Raw genomic sequence first — 13,512 nt, 5'->3', positions numbered from 1 at the left:
GCAAGGACTTAGTCTATTTGGCTGTATTCTGTACCCTCAGGAGGTGCTCAAGGACATTTGCTGAATGAAATGAGTAAGTGAATGAATGAATGGGTGAAATGAGACGATGCCATGTACCCCTACTGTATTTAATGTGAAATTCTAAAATAAGTCATTCTTCTCCTGGAGCTCCTCCAGGGTAACTGCATCCTTTGGCCCAAAGCACAACAGTAACAGATTCACGCTCACCTCGAGGAGAAGTTAACACACTTTCATGTTTTCAAATGAACCAAGGGTTTCCAAAGCAGCTAATCTGGACACAAATTCTCTCTTTTTAAAATTATTTATTGCGTTTTTTCAGTTACAGTTGACATTCAATATTATTTTACATTAATTTCAGGGGTACAGCATGGCGGTTAGGCATTTATGTAATTTATGCACTGATTCCCCTGATTACTCTTCTACCCACCTGGCACTATACACAGTTGTTGCAACATTATTGACTATATTCTTAGCCTGTACTTCACATCCTCGTGACTATTTTGTAACGACCAATTTGTATTTCTAAATCGTTTCACCTTTTCACCCAGCTCCCCAAACCCCTCCCTTCTGGCAACCATCAGTTTGTTCTCTTTTTAATTTGATTTTTCAAAAGAAAATACTACATGCAATTAAAGAGCAGCAGCCAGTCTCCCCACATTCCAGCCTACTCACATTATTACTTTGACGTCCCCTTGAAGAATCTGTGCTGAGGTTCACACGCCAAGGCCGTGTTACCACTCCCCCACCCCGTTGGCATCTGGAGAGCTCCCAGACCCACCGCTGAGGAAAGCAGAACTGGGAGGCAAAGGAGAAACAAAGTCGCCCAGTTATGTTTCTTCATAATGTAAGGCTTTGTCTTGTGATACAGCTTGGATTCTTGGGTTGGGTTTGAGAAGTGATTTATAAATAATTTAATACGAAACAAAACTAGAGAATAGCAAACTGTTTGTTAATAGGTCTTCCCACTGTAGAATAAAAATTAATTCAGGATTGTTAAACTTTTGGAAATGGCTTGAAAATGATTTCGGATCAAGTAATGCATTTCTAAGTGTTTCTGTGTGTGACTGGTGTAAATTACTAAGCCAATGTTTTTGAAATAGGTTTTTTAATAAACATTTTTAAAATCAGAATCAGTGTTATTTTTTCTCCCCAATGATTTTTTTCAGCTCGATGGAGGTTTTCAAGGTGAAGCTCAAATAAAGGAGGTAGCCCGAGTCGAATCCTGATTTTCTAACTACAAAGGTTGATCTGAAGAACAAAAAATTAGCTCATTCTTGAGCAGGTAGGCCCAGCAAATCCCAGAGAATTTCCACCACAGCAAACGGTTCTCACCTTCACCATTCCCATAGGTGAGCTGAGACTCGGTTTCCAGCAACAGCTGAGGAATACTGGCTGTTTCCATCCAGCGTCTGTTCTGACTAGGTTGGTATGTGTTCAGATTAGTTGTTGCCTGTGTCATCTTGATTGATGAATATTTTAAATATTGCCCTTCATTGTGGCCCTGATTCCGTTTAGGGATGCAAGTGACTCAAGAGGTGCTTACGACTAAAGATGTAACCTCAGCTGTGGAGGTTGGCTCCAGGTGTGGATATGTGAGGGAAATCTCAGTCAAGGCAGAGGGAATCTCAGACTTTGGCTGCGAATTCCAGGAGACACATGCTCTCCTTGTTCTTGATGGTGTGACCTGCAGTTGTGGGGGCTGGACTTGCTGCAGTCACTTTGTCACCATGAGGAAAACCAGCTTGAAGAAGAAGCCGAGAAGGACAGAGCTGAGAGCATAATAAAAAATTATACAATAGGTAGAGTTCTGAACAAATTGTGCCTGAAGCGTACTGTACCTCTGAACTACAGGAGCTAATATATGCTCTTACATAATGTAGCCAATTTGATGTGGACTTTTTATAACTTGAAACAAAAATAACTCCATCTGATGTAATAACTGTGCATAGTATAAGATGGGTACTAGAGTTATAGATGGAAGAGGGATTTGGGGGCAGGTGAAAAAGGTGAAGGGATTAAGAAATACAAATTGGTAGTTACAAAATAGTCATAGGAGTGTAATGTACAGCATAAGGAATATAGTCAATAATATCGTGATAGCATTTAGTACAGTGTCAAATGGTTGCTGGACTTATCATGGTGACTGCTCCATTAAGTATATAAATGTTTAATGACTATGGTATACACCTGAAACTAATATAATGTTGTATGTTAGCTATATTTTAATAAAAATCTTTTTAAGATAAATAAATAAATAAATAACTCTAACTGATAAATGAGGGATTTATTACTAAGTAGGTTTAGGGTAGTGTTTTTACAAATATTCTTTGGATGTCCAAAGACTTAATTATAGCCAGGAAGCTACAATCTACTGAGTGTCTATTATATCCCAGTTACTGTTTCTTATTATTAAATTTAATATCTAAAACAGTGCTGTGAGAAGAGAAATATTATCCCATTTACCAGACAGGCCAAATAAAGCTTAGAAAGACTGCATTTCCAAGACCAGCCAGCCAGATAATCAAACCAGAATTAAAACCCAGGACTGCCTGACTAAAATGGAACAATATCCTCAGTATCCTATTATTCCACTTCTCATGCTCTACACTGCTATCGTTGACTGGACTGCCAAGGGCCTTAACTGACACCCTGATAAGTTTCAGAGTTTTTATATTTTAGGGGGCGGGAGTAGGCCACATCACAGCACAAACTCTTTTGAGAATCTGTTGAAATCTCTTGACGATCTTCTGAAAAAAGACACTCAATGCTCATAAAGCAACTCATTGAGTACAGTACCAGAGGGTGCATAGACCTCTGTGAAGGCCGTCCATGCATCTCTTTATCCCCCTACTCCAGGTTTGCTAACGCTAGTGTATTCTTTGTAGAACCAGATACAATGTTCAGTTAAAGAAACAACATAATCTGCTTTGCATTCTGCAAACATAAGTCTGGTAGTTTCCAGAGGACAGACCGAAGGGAATGGTGGCTACAGATATGAAGCTGCTTTAGCAGTTTAGGGCAGAACTGCATCTGGGTGTCTAACGGGCATGAGAGTGGAGTACCTCCTGGTGAGAGAGCAGAGGAAATGTGTCATGTGTAGGATGCAAAAAGTGATAAAGAACATGACTTAGAATTAAGTTTTACGTGTCTACTATATGCCTTGACTGATGTGAATAAACAAGGTTGAGGGGCAGAGAAGCAGAGAGATGTTTCAGGTATAAGGAGCGTTATCTAAGAAGATTATGAAAGAACATGGGCCCAGGGAAAGTTGAGGAGCGTGTTTGTTTTTTTCTCAAGACTATTTCAATTTTTATGCAATCTGCAATTCCCAGGTCATATTGGCCTGGGAGTAAGAATGGAAACAGAAGAGCAAAAACAAACAGTAATTTTCTGAGTTGACTTTCTTTATTATGCACATGTGCGTGGGAGCAAATCTCGTTTTTTCTGCCCTAGCTGCTGAGGTGAGTGACACCTGGGAACTGCAATGCTGTGCTCAGGAGGCAGCTGGCCTTGTGTTCTGCTCGGATCCCTAAGGCTGATCCACGTTCTGCTTTGTTCCATGCTGTCAGCACTTCTCAGGGACCACAAGGTGGTAAAAGATCTTCCTTTGTATCTCCTGAATAAATACCCAGGTGATTGATTTTAGTGGGGAAAAGAAGGTAAACTTCTTAAAAGTTACTTTTTATTATATGGTTGGCAGTCCTTTCAGTAACCACCCTCTTTCACATACCCCTCCCACCTTCCCTAGGAAAAGTAAAGACAAATAGATACTCCACTGTATTCAGAGTTGCCACACTTCATATATCTCTGATCTACGAATTAGCTTGTGTACTTCAAGTGTGCTTCCTGCAAATGTCTTCTGGTATGTCCTGCACGTTGGCCAATGGAATACCATCCTAACGGGTTCCCTGGAAACCTCCATCAGGTGTAAACCCCAGAGGGAAAGCATTTTGTGCACATTTCATGCTATATCCTGAGATAACACCATGATAAAAATATGAGGTCAGGGAATATTGTTTGATGTTGTTACTTGATTGTTGGCATAGAATGATAGTTTTCAAAATTCAGTGTACAATGTGTTTTTTCAGCATTAATAATAGCAACAACAACCACTGAAAGTTTGTATTGATTTAATGTCTAGAGGTTTGTTATATAAACAGTTCAACATCATCTCAAGGAACCAAATTATACACTGAAAATAGAAACCCAAATTATCTTGGCTTATGCTGATATATGAAACAGTCAGTGAGAGCAGAAGACAGTTGGCTTTTTAGAGCCAGACCTCCCACCGAGATGGTTAACAGTATCCCTGGTGGGTGTGGTTTCACATGCCATGTTTGATGTTGGTGGAGTATGTACGAGTGTGTTTTCTGTGCGGAGTCCTTTCTTCCTGGGAGGACCCTGTGTTTTCTGTGTGGAGTCTTCTTCCTGGGAGGATCCCACCACATTATTAATTTGCTTAGAGTAAAAGACAAACATTAAATAAAATGAAAATACAATAATGAAGAAAACCCAGAAATTTCCAAAAAGCAAAATGTCCCACTTAGAATTGGGCTCAAAATTTACATTTGGAATTGTCAGTTAATCCCCCCCATTAGCTTCCTCAAGACTTACAGATACCAAACATTTTTACATTTCACTGCACGCTCTGAGTATCATGTACCAAAAGTACGGATGGAGAGTCAGAAAACATTTTACAGAAACTTCGAAGCAGCTTGACAAATAAGCAGAAAGAAAAATTAGACGCGATAGCATTACACAGACAGCCAAGTGTACTTGGAGTCAGTCAGCAATGGGGAAGAACTTTCTGAAGGAAATGCTTGCAGCTAGCTGAGAGTGTGATAGACGGGCATTCAAACATGTCTAGCAACTAATGATGCAGCCACAAATCCTCCAAAGTCCTTGACACACTCTACAAAGGGCCTTTTGCTGCTTCTCAGACTTTTCCTTTCAATTGGGCACACTTATCACAAACACTGTGGGTAAGGACATCTTCTAGTAAGCAACGCCGCAGCAGCTATTGATACAGATTCTTTGAAACCCTCTGAATCTAATCATTCCCTATAGTGAAGGCTGACTTTGCAGGTCAGGGACAGAAGTAACTATTTCAAATCTTTAGGGGACAAATCTAGTTTTTCCAAGTTTATTGAGATATAATTAACATATAACATTGTTTAAGTTTAAGGTGTACAGCATGATGTTTTGATCTATTGTGCATATATATTGAAAATGATTACCAGAATAATGTTAGTTAACACATCCATCACCTCACAGTCACCTTTGTGAGTTGTGTGTGTGTGTGTGTGTGTGTGTGTGTTTGTGGTGTGACAACTTTTAAGATCTACTCTCTTAGCAACTTCCAAGTATACAATACAGTGTCGTCAACTGTAGTCATCATACTGCACGTTAGATTCTCAGAACTGATTCATCTTATAACTGGAAATGTGTGCTCTTTAATCACCTTCACCCATTCCTCCTCCCACCCCCCATTCCTGAACTGGCAACTACCAATGTACTTTCTGTTTCTATGAGTTCAGTTTCTTTAGATTCCACGTATAAGAAAGATCGTGCAGTTTTTGTCTTTCTCTGTCTTACTTGTTTCACTTAGCATAATGCCCTTAAATTTCATTTCATCCATGTTATCACAAATGGAAAGATGTTCATTTTATGGCTGAATAATATTCCATTATATATATATATATATATATATATATATATATATATATATGTATGTATCTCACAGCTTCTTCTGTATTCATTTATCTATCGACAAACTCTTAGGTTGTTTCAATGTCTTGGTTATTGTAAACAATGCTGCAATGAACATGGGAGTGATTTCATTTCCTTCAGATTTATATTCCCTCATTGATTTTGACCTTTGTTAATTTATTTCAGTGATGATTATAGTTTTATGGGTAGAGGTCTTCAACATAATTTGTGAGATTTATTCCTAGGTATTCATGTTTTCATGCTCTTATGAAAGTACTGTTTCTTCAAATTTAGGTGTTTGCTGCCAATATTAGAAATATAATTAATTTTTTGCTGATACTGACTTTGTGTCCACCAACCTTGTAAAACTCACATATCGATTTTACTAATTTAGTAATAGATTAGTATAAAATCATACCACCTGAATTCTAATCTTCCTTTCTTTCTTTCTCTCTCTCTCTCTCTCTCTCTCTCTCTCTCTCTCTCTCTCTCATCTATCTCTCTTTCTTTTGCTTTATCATACTGATGAGGACTTCCAATATAGCACTAAAAAATCCTGACTTAATTTAATTGATTTTTATGAAATTTCTTTCACCAGAATTCAAATTTAAGCCATCTGGGAAAGATGCTGTTTTTAAATTCTTTTTCCAAAAATATTACAATAGAGCTACAATGGTTCTGTTACTCAAGAAATCATGTAGAATTCCTGGATCTCAGAAAATTAAGCTTCCCTTTTCTAAATTCTCTTTCCATGTGGCTTTAAGATTTGTCCATTACAGAGTTGGAATAGTTACTTCTGTCCCTGAACCTGCAAAGTCAGCCTTCACTACTGAGAATGATCAGCATATCTTCAAAGATTCTGCATCAGTGGAAATTAACCCTGAGCCACACTCGGGATTACCGCTAGGGTAGTTAAATTATCATTTTTTTAATTCTTTTTTCTTTTTGTTGTTTCAATCAGTGTTTTCTGCTAGTTTGTCTTCTAAATCGCTGATTCAACCCTCTGCTTCATCTAATCTGCTGTTGATTCCTTCTAGTGTATTCTTCATCTCAGTTATTTTATTCTTCATTTTTGACTGGCTCTTTGTTATGTCTTTCTTTATACTTACTAACTCTTTGTTGAAATTCTCATTAAGTTCCTTAAGCATTTTTATAATCAGTGTTTTAAACTCTGTATCTGGTAGGTCGGTTGCCTCCATTTCATTTAGTTCTTTTTCTGGAGTTTTCTCCTATTCTTTTATTTGGGACATATTTCTTCGTTTCCTCATTCTGGTTGCCTCTCTGTGTTTGCTTCTATATCTCTCAGTCTTTGCTGGGTGGCCTTATATAGTAAGTGTCCTGTGTGGCCCAGTGTCAAGTCTCCCAGATCACCTGTGCGTGTGTTCCAGGAGTGTCCCTTGTGTTTGTTGTGTAAGTTCTCCTGTCGTAGTTGAGCCTCGATGGCTTTTGGCATGTCAGTGGGTGGGATTGACTTTCAGGATGACTGGCTATGCCTACAGTTTATGAGCTTCTGTATGGAGGCTGTAACCTCAGAGGGGGATTCGCCCAGCAGGCTCTTGTGCCCATTGAGACCACCCTTTGGGTTTGAGTGTGCCACTTGTGGGGCTAATCAGGTAGTGCTCCCATGTGGTCTGAAGCTGGCCTCTGGGTGTGTTGTTTCTGGTGTCCCTTGGGAGGAGCTCCAAGGCCAATTTCAGTCTTGCCTGTGACTGGCCCAGGGCTACCTTGTGGGAGCCACAAAGCTGTGTGTGGTTGGTTGCTTGCTGTGCTGTACCTGGAGGTGTGTGGCAGTGGCCACACTTTGAACTGAGACCAGCTGCCACTACTATTGGGCCTGGGACAGCTTAGCAAAAGTCCCAGGGCCTTCCTAGGCCTCTTGCTACCTGCCTGCTGCCTATAAGGCTCAGCCGCTGAAAAAACCTCTTTAGGTGTATGGGCTGGGCTGGTTGACCTAGTGTTGAGAGTGCTTCTGGCGATGTAGCATTAGCTGGGCAGGGCATGGCCTATGGTTTTTACGAAGTTAATACAGATTTAATTCTTGTGTCAGTGCTAATTTTGTGATCATTCTGCAAAATTCCTGGAGAATGCTATGGCCAGCCACCACTCTCCTCAGGCCTGCAAATCCTGGAGAACCTCCCAAGAGAGACTGCTGTGCCAGCTGTGGATGACTGTCTGCCACCGAAAGTTTTCTAGGCCACCATGGGCCACTGGCTGCTATAAAAGGTTTCAGCAGCTTGTGGGGCAGGACTAGTCATCCAAGAGCTAAGAGTGCCCCTGGCAATGCAGCACTAGCTGAGTGGGCCAAGGACCCAGGATGTCACTAAGGTGGTGCACATGCCCAGATTTTACCAGACCAATGTGTTCTCAGATTTGGTCTTTTAGGAGAGGGTTCAACACAGGAAAGATGGTGCCCTCTTATAGGCTATATGTGAGGCAGGCTCCACACAGGGTCTATGGCAGCTGTCCCTCTAGCCCTCGCCCCAAGCCACACAACTCAGTTTTCCCTCATAAGTCTCTGGTGCCTCTTGAGTTACCACCTCTCCACCAGAGCCCAGGTGAGTGTTTTCAAGCAAGTGAGTCTGCTGAAGGGTCCTTTAAGAGGGCATCTGGTTTTCCTACAGCCTTCCATCTCACCAGGATGAGCAGATATAGTCCTCACTGATTTTCACTGCCTATTTTTGAATACTTCTTCCCAGCTCTGGACCCCTGGGCTGGGGAGCACAGAGTGGGGCTGGGACTGCTCCATCTTCATGGGGGCCTCCACCACTGAGATGTACCTCCCATTACTCAACATCTACCTGTGGGTTTGGGATCAGTCCATTTCACATCTCTGCCCCTCCTACCAGTTTCATTGTGGCTTCTTTTTTATATCCTTAGTTATAGGGGTTCTGTTCAGCCAGTCTTCAGATGATTCTTGAAGTTGATTGTTTTATAATATAGTTATAATTTTAATGTGGCCCTGGGAGGCAGTAGACCTAGTGTTTACCTATTGCACCATCTTGGATCTTCACTCCGTGTTTAGTGCTTTTTCTATGTTATTTAAGAAATCCTTTCTTGCTCTACGTTTAAGGTCATGAAGATGTCCTCCTATGTTACCTTCTAAAGGCTTTATTGTTTTAACTTTCACATCTAGAGAAATAATGTACACAGAATTGATATTTTGTTTTGAGGTAGGAGTAAATTCTCAATTTTTTCAATAAAGATATTAATTGACCCAGTAGTTTTATTGCAAAGACTGTCCATTTCTCATTGGTTTGCAGTGGTAGTGTTGTTACTTATCTGTATAAGCATTGATGCTTTTTGGGCTCCCTATTCTATATCATTGATATATATTAGTCAATCCTTGTCAATACCTAATTGTTTTAATTAATGTTGTTTTTTAGTAAGTCGACACACAGTAATATAAGTCTAGAAATGGCCTGGGAACAGGTTCTCTATGCTTTAGGATTCCAGACCCTGCCTTGGGACCTGGTCCTGATTTGGGTGTGGTGGGGAGATTAGGAGAGTGGAGGGCACATAGACCTTCCTTAGAGAGCCATCAATATCTTAGCTTTCTTTGCTTCTCTGACTCATTTTCTTTCCCAGCCAAGAAACAATTAATCTAGTCTCCAGAATGGAAAGCCTGTGCCCTTTGACTAATCATATATCTTTCCAAATCCATTTTTTATGTTCTGAGTTCTTCCCTCTACTCATTTGAGAGATAGACTGTTGAAATTGAAAAGCCCCAAGATTTACTTCTGCTTTTTATTGCATCATCTTTCCCCTGAGGTAATGAATTATGACTGAATTAGTAGCAGAGCAAACATTATAAGAAAATGTTCAGGAAAAAACTTTAAATCACATGTCGAAATATCACCCTACCCAATTTGTCTAGAGTTCAGAAGATAAATATGGGTCAAAGATAAACATTTGCAAGTCATGAGCAAACTGAAGATAAGTTAGAGTAAAATGTTAGGAAAAGACTTATTGTAAATAACAAACTAAAATTGATTAAGTCACTTTATCTGAAAGTTCATTAACTATAAGTTGCTCATCAGTGGTCCAGGCAAGTTTTCAATCGGGGCAAGTTAAAACAGCTATGTCAAAACTACCTTCATTGAACTAAATGAACTGCTTATAGTTGGTTATTATTGAACTCCCTTGAGCCTCAATTAGTGGAGACTACAAGTAGTTTTAGTGTGAACACTTGGTGATTTCCTATTTAGAATGCCTGTTATAATCAAATTGGCCACAACTTACAATTTGCATTGTTTTAAAATGTCATGTTTAAATAAATAAAAAATGAAAAAAAATAAGAAAAACGTACTTTTAAAATATAACTTATATTCCCATGTAAGGTATGTACAATAAAGTTAACAGTTTTCATAATTTTATAATTTTTTAAATAATTCATTTTAAGTCAATTTATAAAAATTAATTCTCTTATGAAAAAATTTCTTGGAAACTAACAAAAGTGAAAAGCTGGTTTAAATCCTGGGGAATTCCTATTAACTTGCCATCTTCTTCCATTAGTAACCATTAAAAGCACTTGTGATGTTTATTAGGTTATTAATCCCTGTCATAGATAGAACTACATAGCACCATCTCGATGCTGGTGACTCCATCGTCTATATTTTTCTTCTCAGATTATAGATCCAACTACTTACCAAGTGTTCTTGATTGACCGTTTACTCAGGTGCCCAAGATCTGAATGTCATTCTTGACATCTCTTTTTCCCTACGCCTCACATCTAAAATATTACCAAATAATCTTGACTTATTCCCAGATATTCTTGAATCTCTTCATTGCCATCATTACCTAATATCACCACCCTGGGCCAGGTTATTATTATCAAGGGCCTGAAAAACTGCAAAGGATATCCCAGCTTCCACTCTTGTCATCCTCTAATCTGTTGTCCACGTTGTAGCCCGCAATGTCTTTCTAAATTGCAAATCTGACCACTTTGGTCTCATGCTTATAAATTTTTAATTACATCTTGGCCATCCACAGAAAAATTATGTATTCTTCATGAATTTCTCTTCTAAGAATCAGTTGTGGTTTGATTTTCTCTCTCCTTCTCTATAGGAGAAGAAACTGTGTTTTTCCAGTTTGTTTTTGTATCACCAATGACTAGGGCATAAACTCAAATAAATTTTTGTTAAGTTAATAACAACTCTATGTCAACTATAACTGAAAAATAAATTTTTAAAATTTTATAAAATATGTATTAAAAATAGACTGAACAAATACATTGGGTTTTATTCAGCTAATGTTTGGGTTTTCAGAAGGTAATTTTCTCCCCTTGGTACAGTAACTACAGTTAAAGTATGTTGTCACAAGTGGATAATAATTCACTCAGTGAACATGACCTTCAATGGTTAACTAAGAAAATGAATCATGATTTAAACTCAATTATTTATATAATAAAATATAGATAGCAACTTTCCTAAAAGCACTTATGTAAATTGGAAATTCTTCACTATTATCAATCAATTAGCACAGAGTGACCCTAATCTTGAGTCATTCTGGGTCTTTCTGAAGCTTGTCCACCTCACTGATTCTAGAACTCTTCTTTTTTTAAATTTTTTTTTAATTGGGGATTTGGGGAAAGGGGAACAGACAAGTTGCTGTCCTTTTGTTCTTCAGTCTAGTTGTGGAAGATGTTGCTTCACTGGCCCAAGTTGGCACCATCATTGCGCTCTTCCCGGGCCAGGCAGATCAATTGCCGGCTTCTGGATGGCGGCTCACAGTGGCTGCTGACCGCTCACACTGGCTGCTGGCTACACATGGTAGCCCATGGCAACCCACTGCCACAGGGGCTGCAGCCTATGCCGTGGCCAGCAACTCATGGCAGCCCAGCTCCAGGTTGAGCTGCTGTTAAGCATCCTAGCTGTAGAAGGCAGTGTCACTGGCCTCATATGTGGGATCCGAACCGGGGCCCTCTGGCATCCCAAGCCAGTTCTTAACCAACGCGCCACTTGGCCAGCCCTGATTCTAGAACTCTTTATTTACTGTGAACTTTAACTCTTATCAAAAAGCCTCTAGTTGACAAAGGACTTTTTACTAACACTTACTGTCTAGTCTCTCCGTAACTCCACTGTAAAGAGAAGCCATATATTTTTACTCACAAGTGACAAGAGATCATAGCTATATTGTTTATTCACTCAGGAGCAACACGAATATTTGTAATTGTGTATCTTTTACTAAGAGTATAGTTTATATCTATCTGGACACTTCTCTCTCTTTACTTTTGAAGAAAACTGCTTTAAGCTTTTTTTCCTGTCTTCAAATCACTAGCTTAGCTGAGTCATATAAAATAACTTTGTATGGTCTGTTTCCTCAGCAGCCATCATTAGTAGAACCATGTGCTTTTGCTTTCTTTAGATATAAATCTTCTTTGAAAACTGGGAAATACCTGTCCAAGCTCCTTCAGAGCAATAAGTTTGAAAACATATTAAAAGAGCAAAAAAAAACTTTTTTACTGATATAGATATAAAGCAGTTTCTTCATAAGTAGTCATTCCAGAATCTCAGTTCTCAGTGAGGTAAATTTCCACCCTCAAAAGTACAGTATCAGCTTTGCTTTAAATACGAATAAGCTTATAAAGACACCTGAACGTAAGTCTTGGTGAAGAATTGGGACCTCTATTACCTTGAAAATCCTGCTATGACTGTTGTGGCCCCATGGGGCTTGCAGTAATAGACCCTCTTCATAAATGAGTCTTGAATAACTAAAATGTTACCACTATAAATACCACTATCCAGAAAGGCATACCTAGTTTTTTAAAACAAATCCATAACTAATTTTTTTAAATTTTGTTTTAGAAAAATAGGTCACATCCTCCAAGAAAAAAGAAAAAAAAAAGAAAAACGAAGGAAGGAAAAGAAAAAAAGAGCAAGGAAAAAAGAAACGAAGCCTAAATGAGCAAGCCAGAGATTCTTCAGTTAAATAAGGGAAGAGTAGAGGCAAAGGAGTGAATGATTAGGGGACCCCCACCTGGCAGAGGGGAAACTGAAGAGGATCCCGCCAGAGAGACTAGAGCAGCGAAAAGAGGCAGAATGACAGGCTGATTCTGAGAGCAAGTGTCGCTTGCCAGACCCACTGCTTTTGTTCTTTTTTAGCCCTTTTCCTGCTCTGCATTCTGCCCTCTGGTTTCTATTTACATTCAGTAACTTCCTTTAGCCACAGTTTTCATCCTGGATGTAACTTTTTCTCTGTTATCAGCATCTGTTTTGCTTCAGATGATGCTTCCTCATGTCCTTGAAGCATTTCCTGAGGTATGGCTCCAACTGTTTCAATTCCAGGTGTCATCAGTGCCAACCATTAATCAAACATGTATATTCTTGTCACCCACAGAGGACTAAGCTGTTTGTTTACGGTTCTGTCTAGAAGAATTCACCATAATAATGAGGGAGAGCTTTAATTGCTCCCAAAATGTATAATCATACCTTGCACATTCCACAGAATAGAAAATCATTTCTGAATAAAACAGAATAAAATATGATCACAAATTTCTTTATCTGTGTAAATAACCTGTATAAAAGCCCTAGAGCATTTGCAAATCTTCAAAGAGATTGAATGATTTACCTTAGAAATTGGGCATGTTTTCAAAGCACTTCTATTCACTTTCCATTTTCATAATTGACTTCATATTGCTTGGCAATCTGTTTATAGTTTATGACTTTCTTGCTCTCTATATATACTTGTGTGCCTGTCTCTTCTTCATACCGTATTTGCCGGCGTATAAGACGATTTTTTGGCCCTGAAAAATATGCCTCCAAGTGGGGGGTCGTCTTATACGCC

At 39.0% G+C, this 13,512-nt stretch overlaps 1 protein-coding gene and 1 long non-coding RNA gene across 2 annotated transcripts in view; both read left to right on the top strand.

Annotated features, from left to right (window-relative positions):
• Nucleotides 1-654: 654 nt before the first annotated feature.
• Nucleotides 655-2,030, top strand: LOC109373134 (uncharacterized). Its single transcript, XR_002122161.1, has 3 exons — nt 655-865; nt 1,188-1,443; nt 1,537-2,030. It is a non-coding gene; the product is annotated as an uncharacterized LOC109373134 (long non-coding RNA).
• A 1,038-nt stretch (nt 2,031-3,068) lies between these two features.
• The window catches only part of LOC109373100 (uncharacterized), a 62,881-nt gene continuing 52,437 nt past the window's right edge, over nt 3,069-13,512 (top strand). Inside the window, exons 1-2 of the mRNA XM_019626708.1 lie at nt 3,069-3,117; nt 3,488-3,613. Of these exons, the coding sequence (XP_019482253.1) occupies nt 3,069-3,117; nt 3,488-3,613 (175 nt within the window). The remainder of the gene's footprint in view (nt 3,118-3,487; nt 3,614-13,512) is intronic.

This window comes from Hipposideros armiger, unplaced genomic scaffold, assembly GCF_001890085.2.
Source record: "Hipposideros armiger isolate ML-2016 unplaced genomic scaffold, ASM189008v1 scaffold_16, whole genome shotgun sequence".
NCBI lineage: Eukaryota > Metazoa > Chordata > Mammalia > Chiroptera > Hipposideridae > Hipposideros > Hipposideros armiger.
This window is presented reverse-complemented; position numbering and strand designations above follow the sequence as displayed.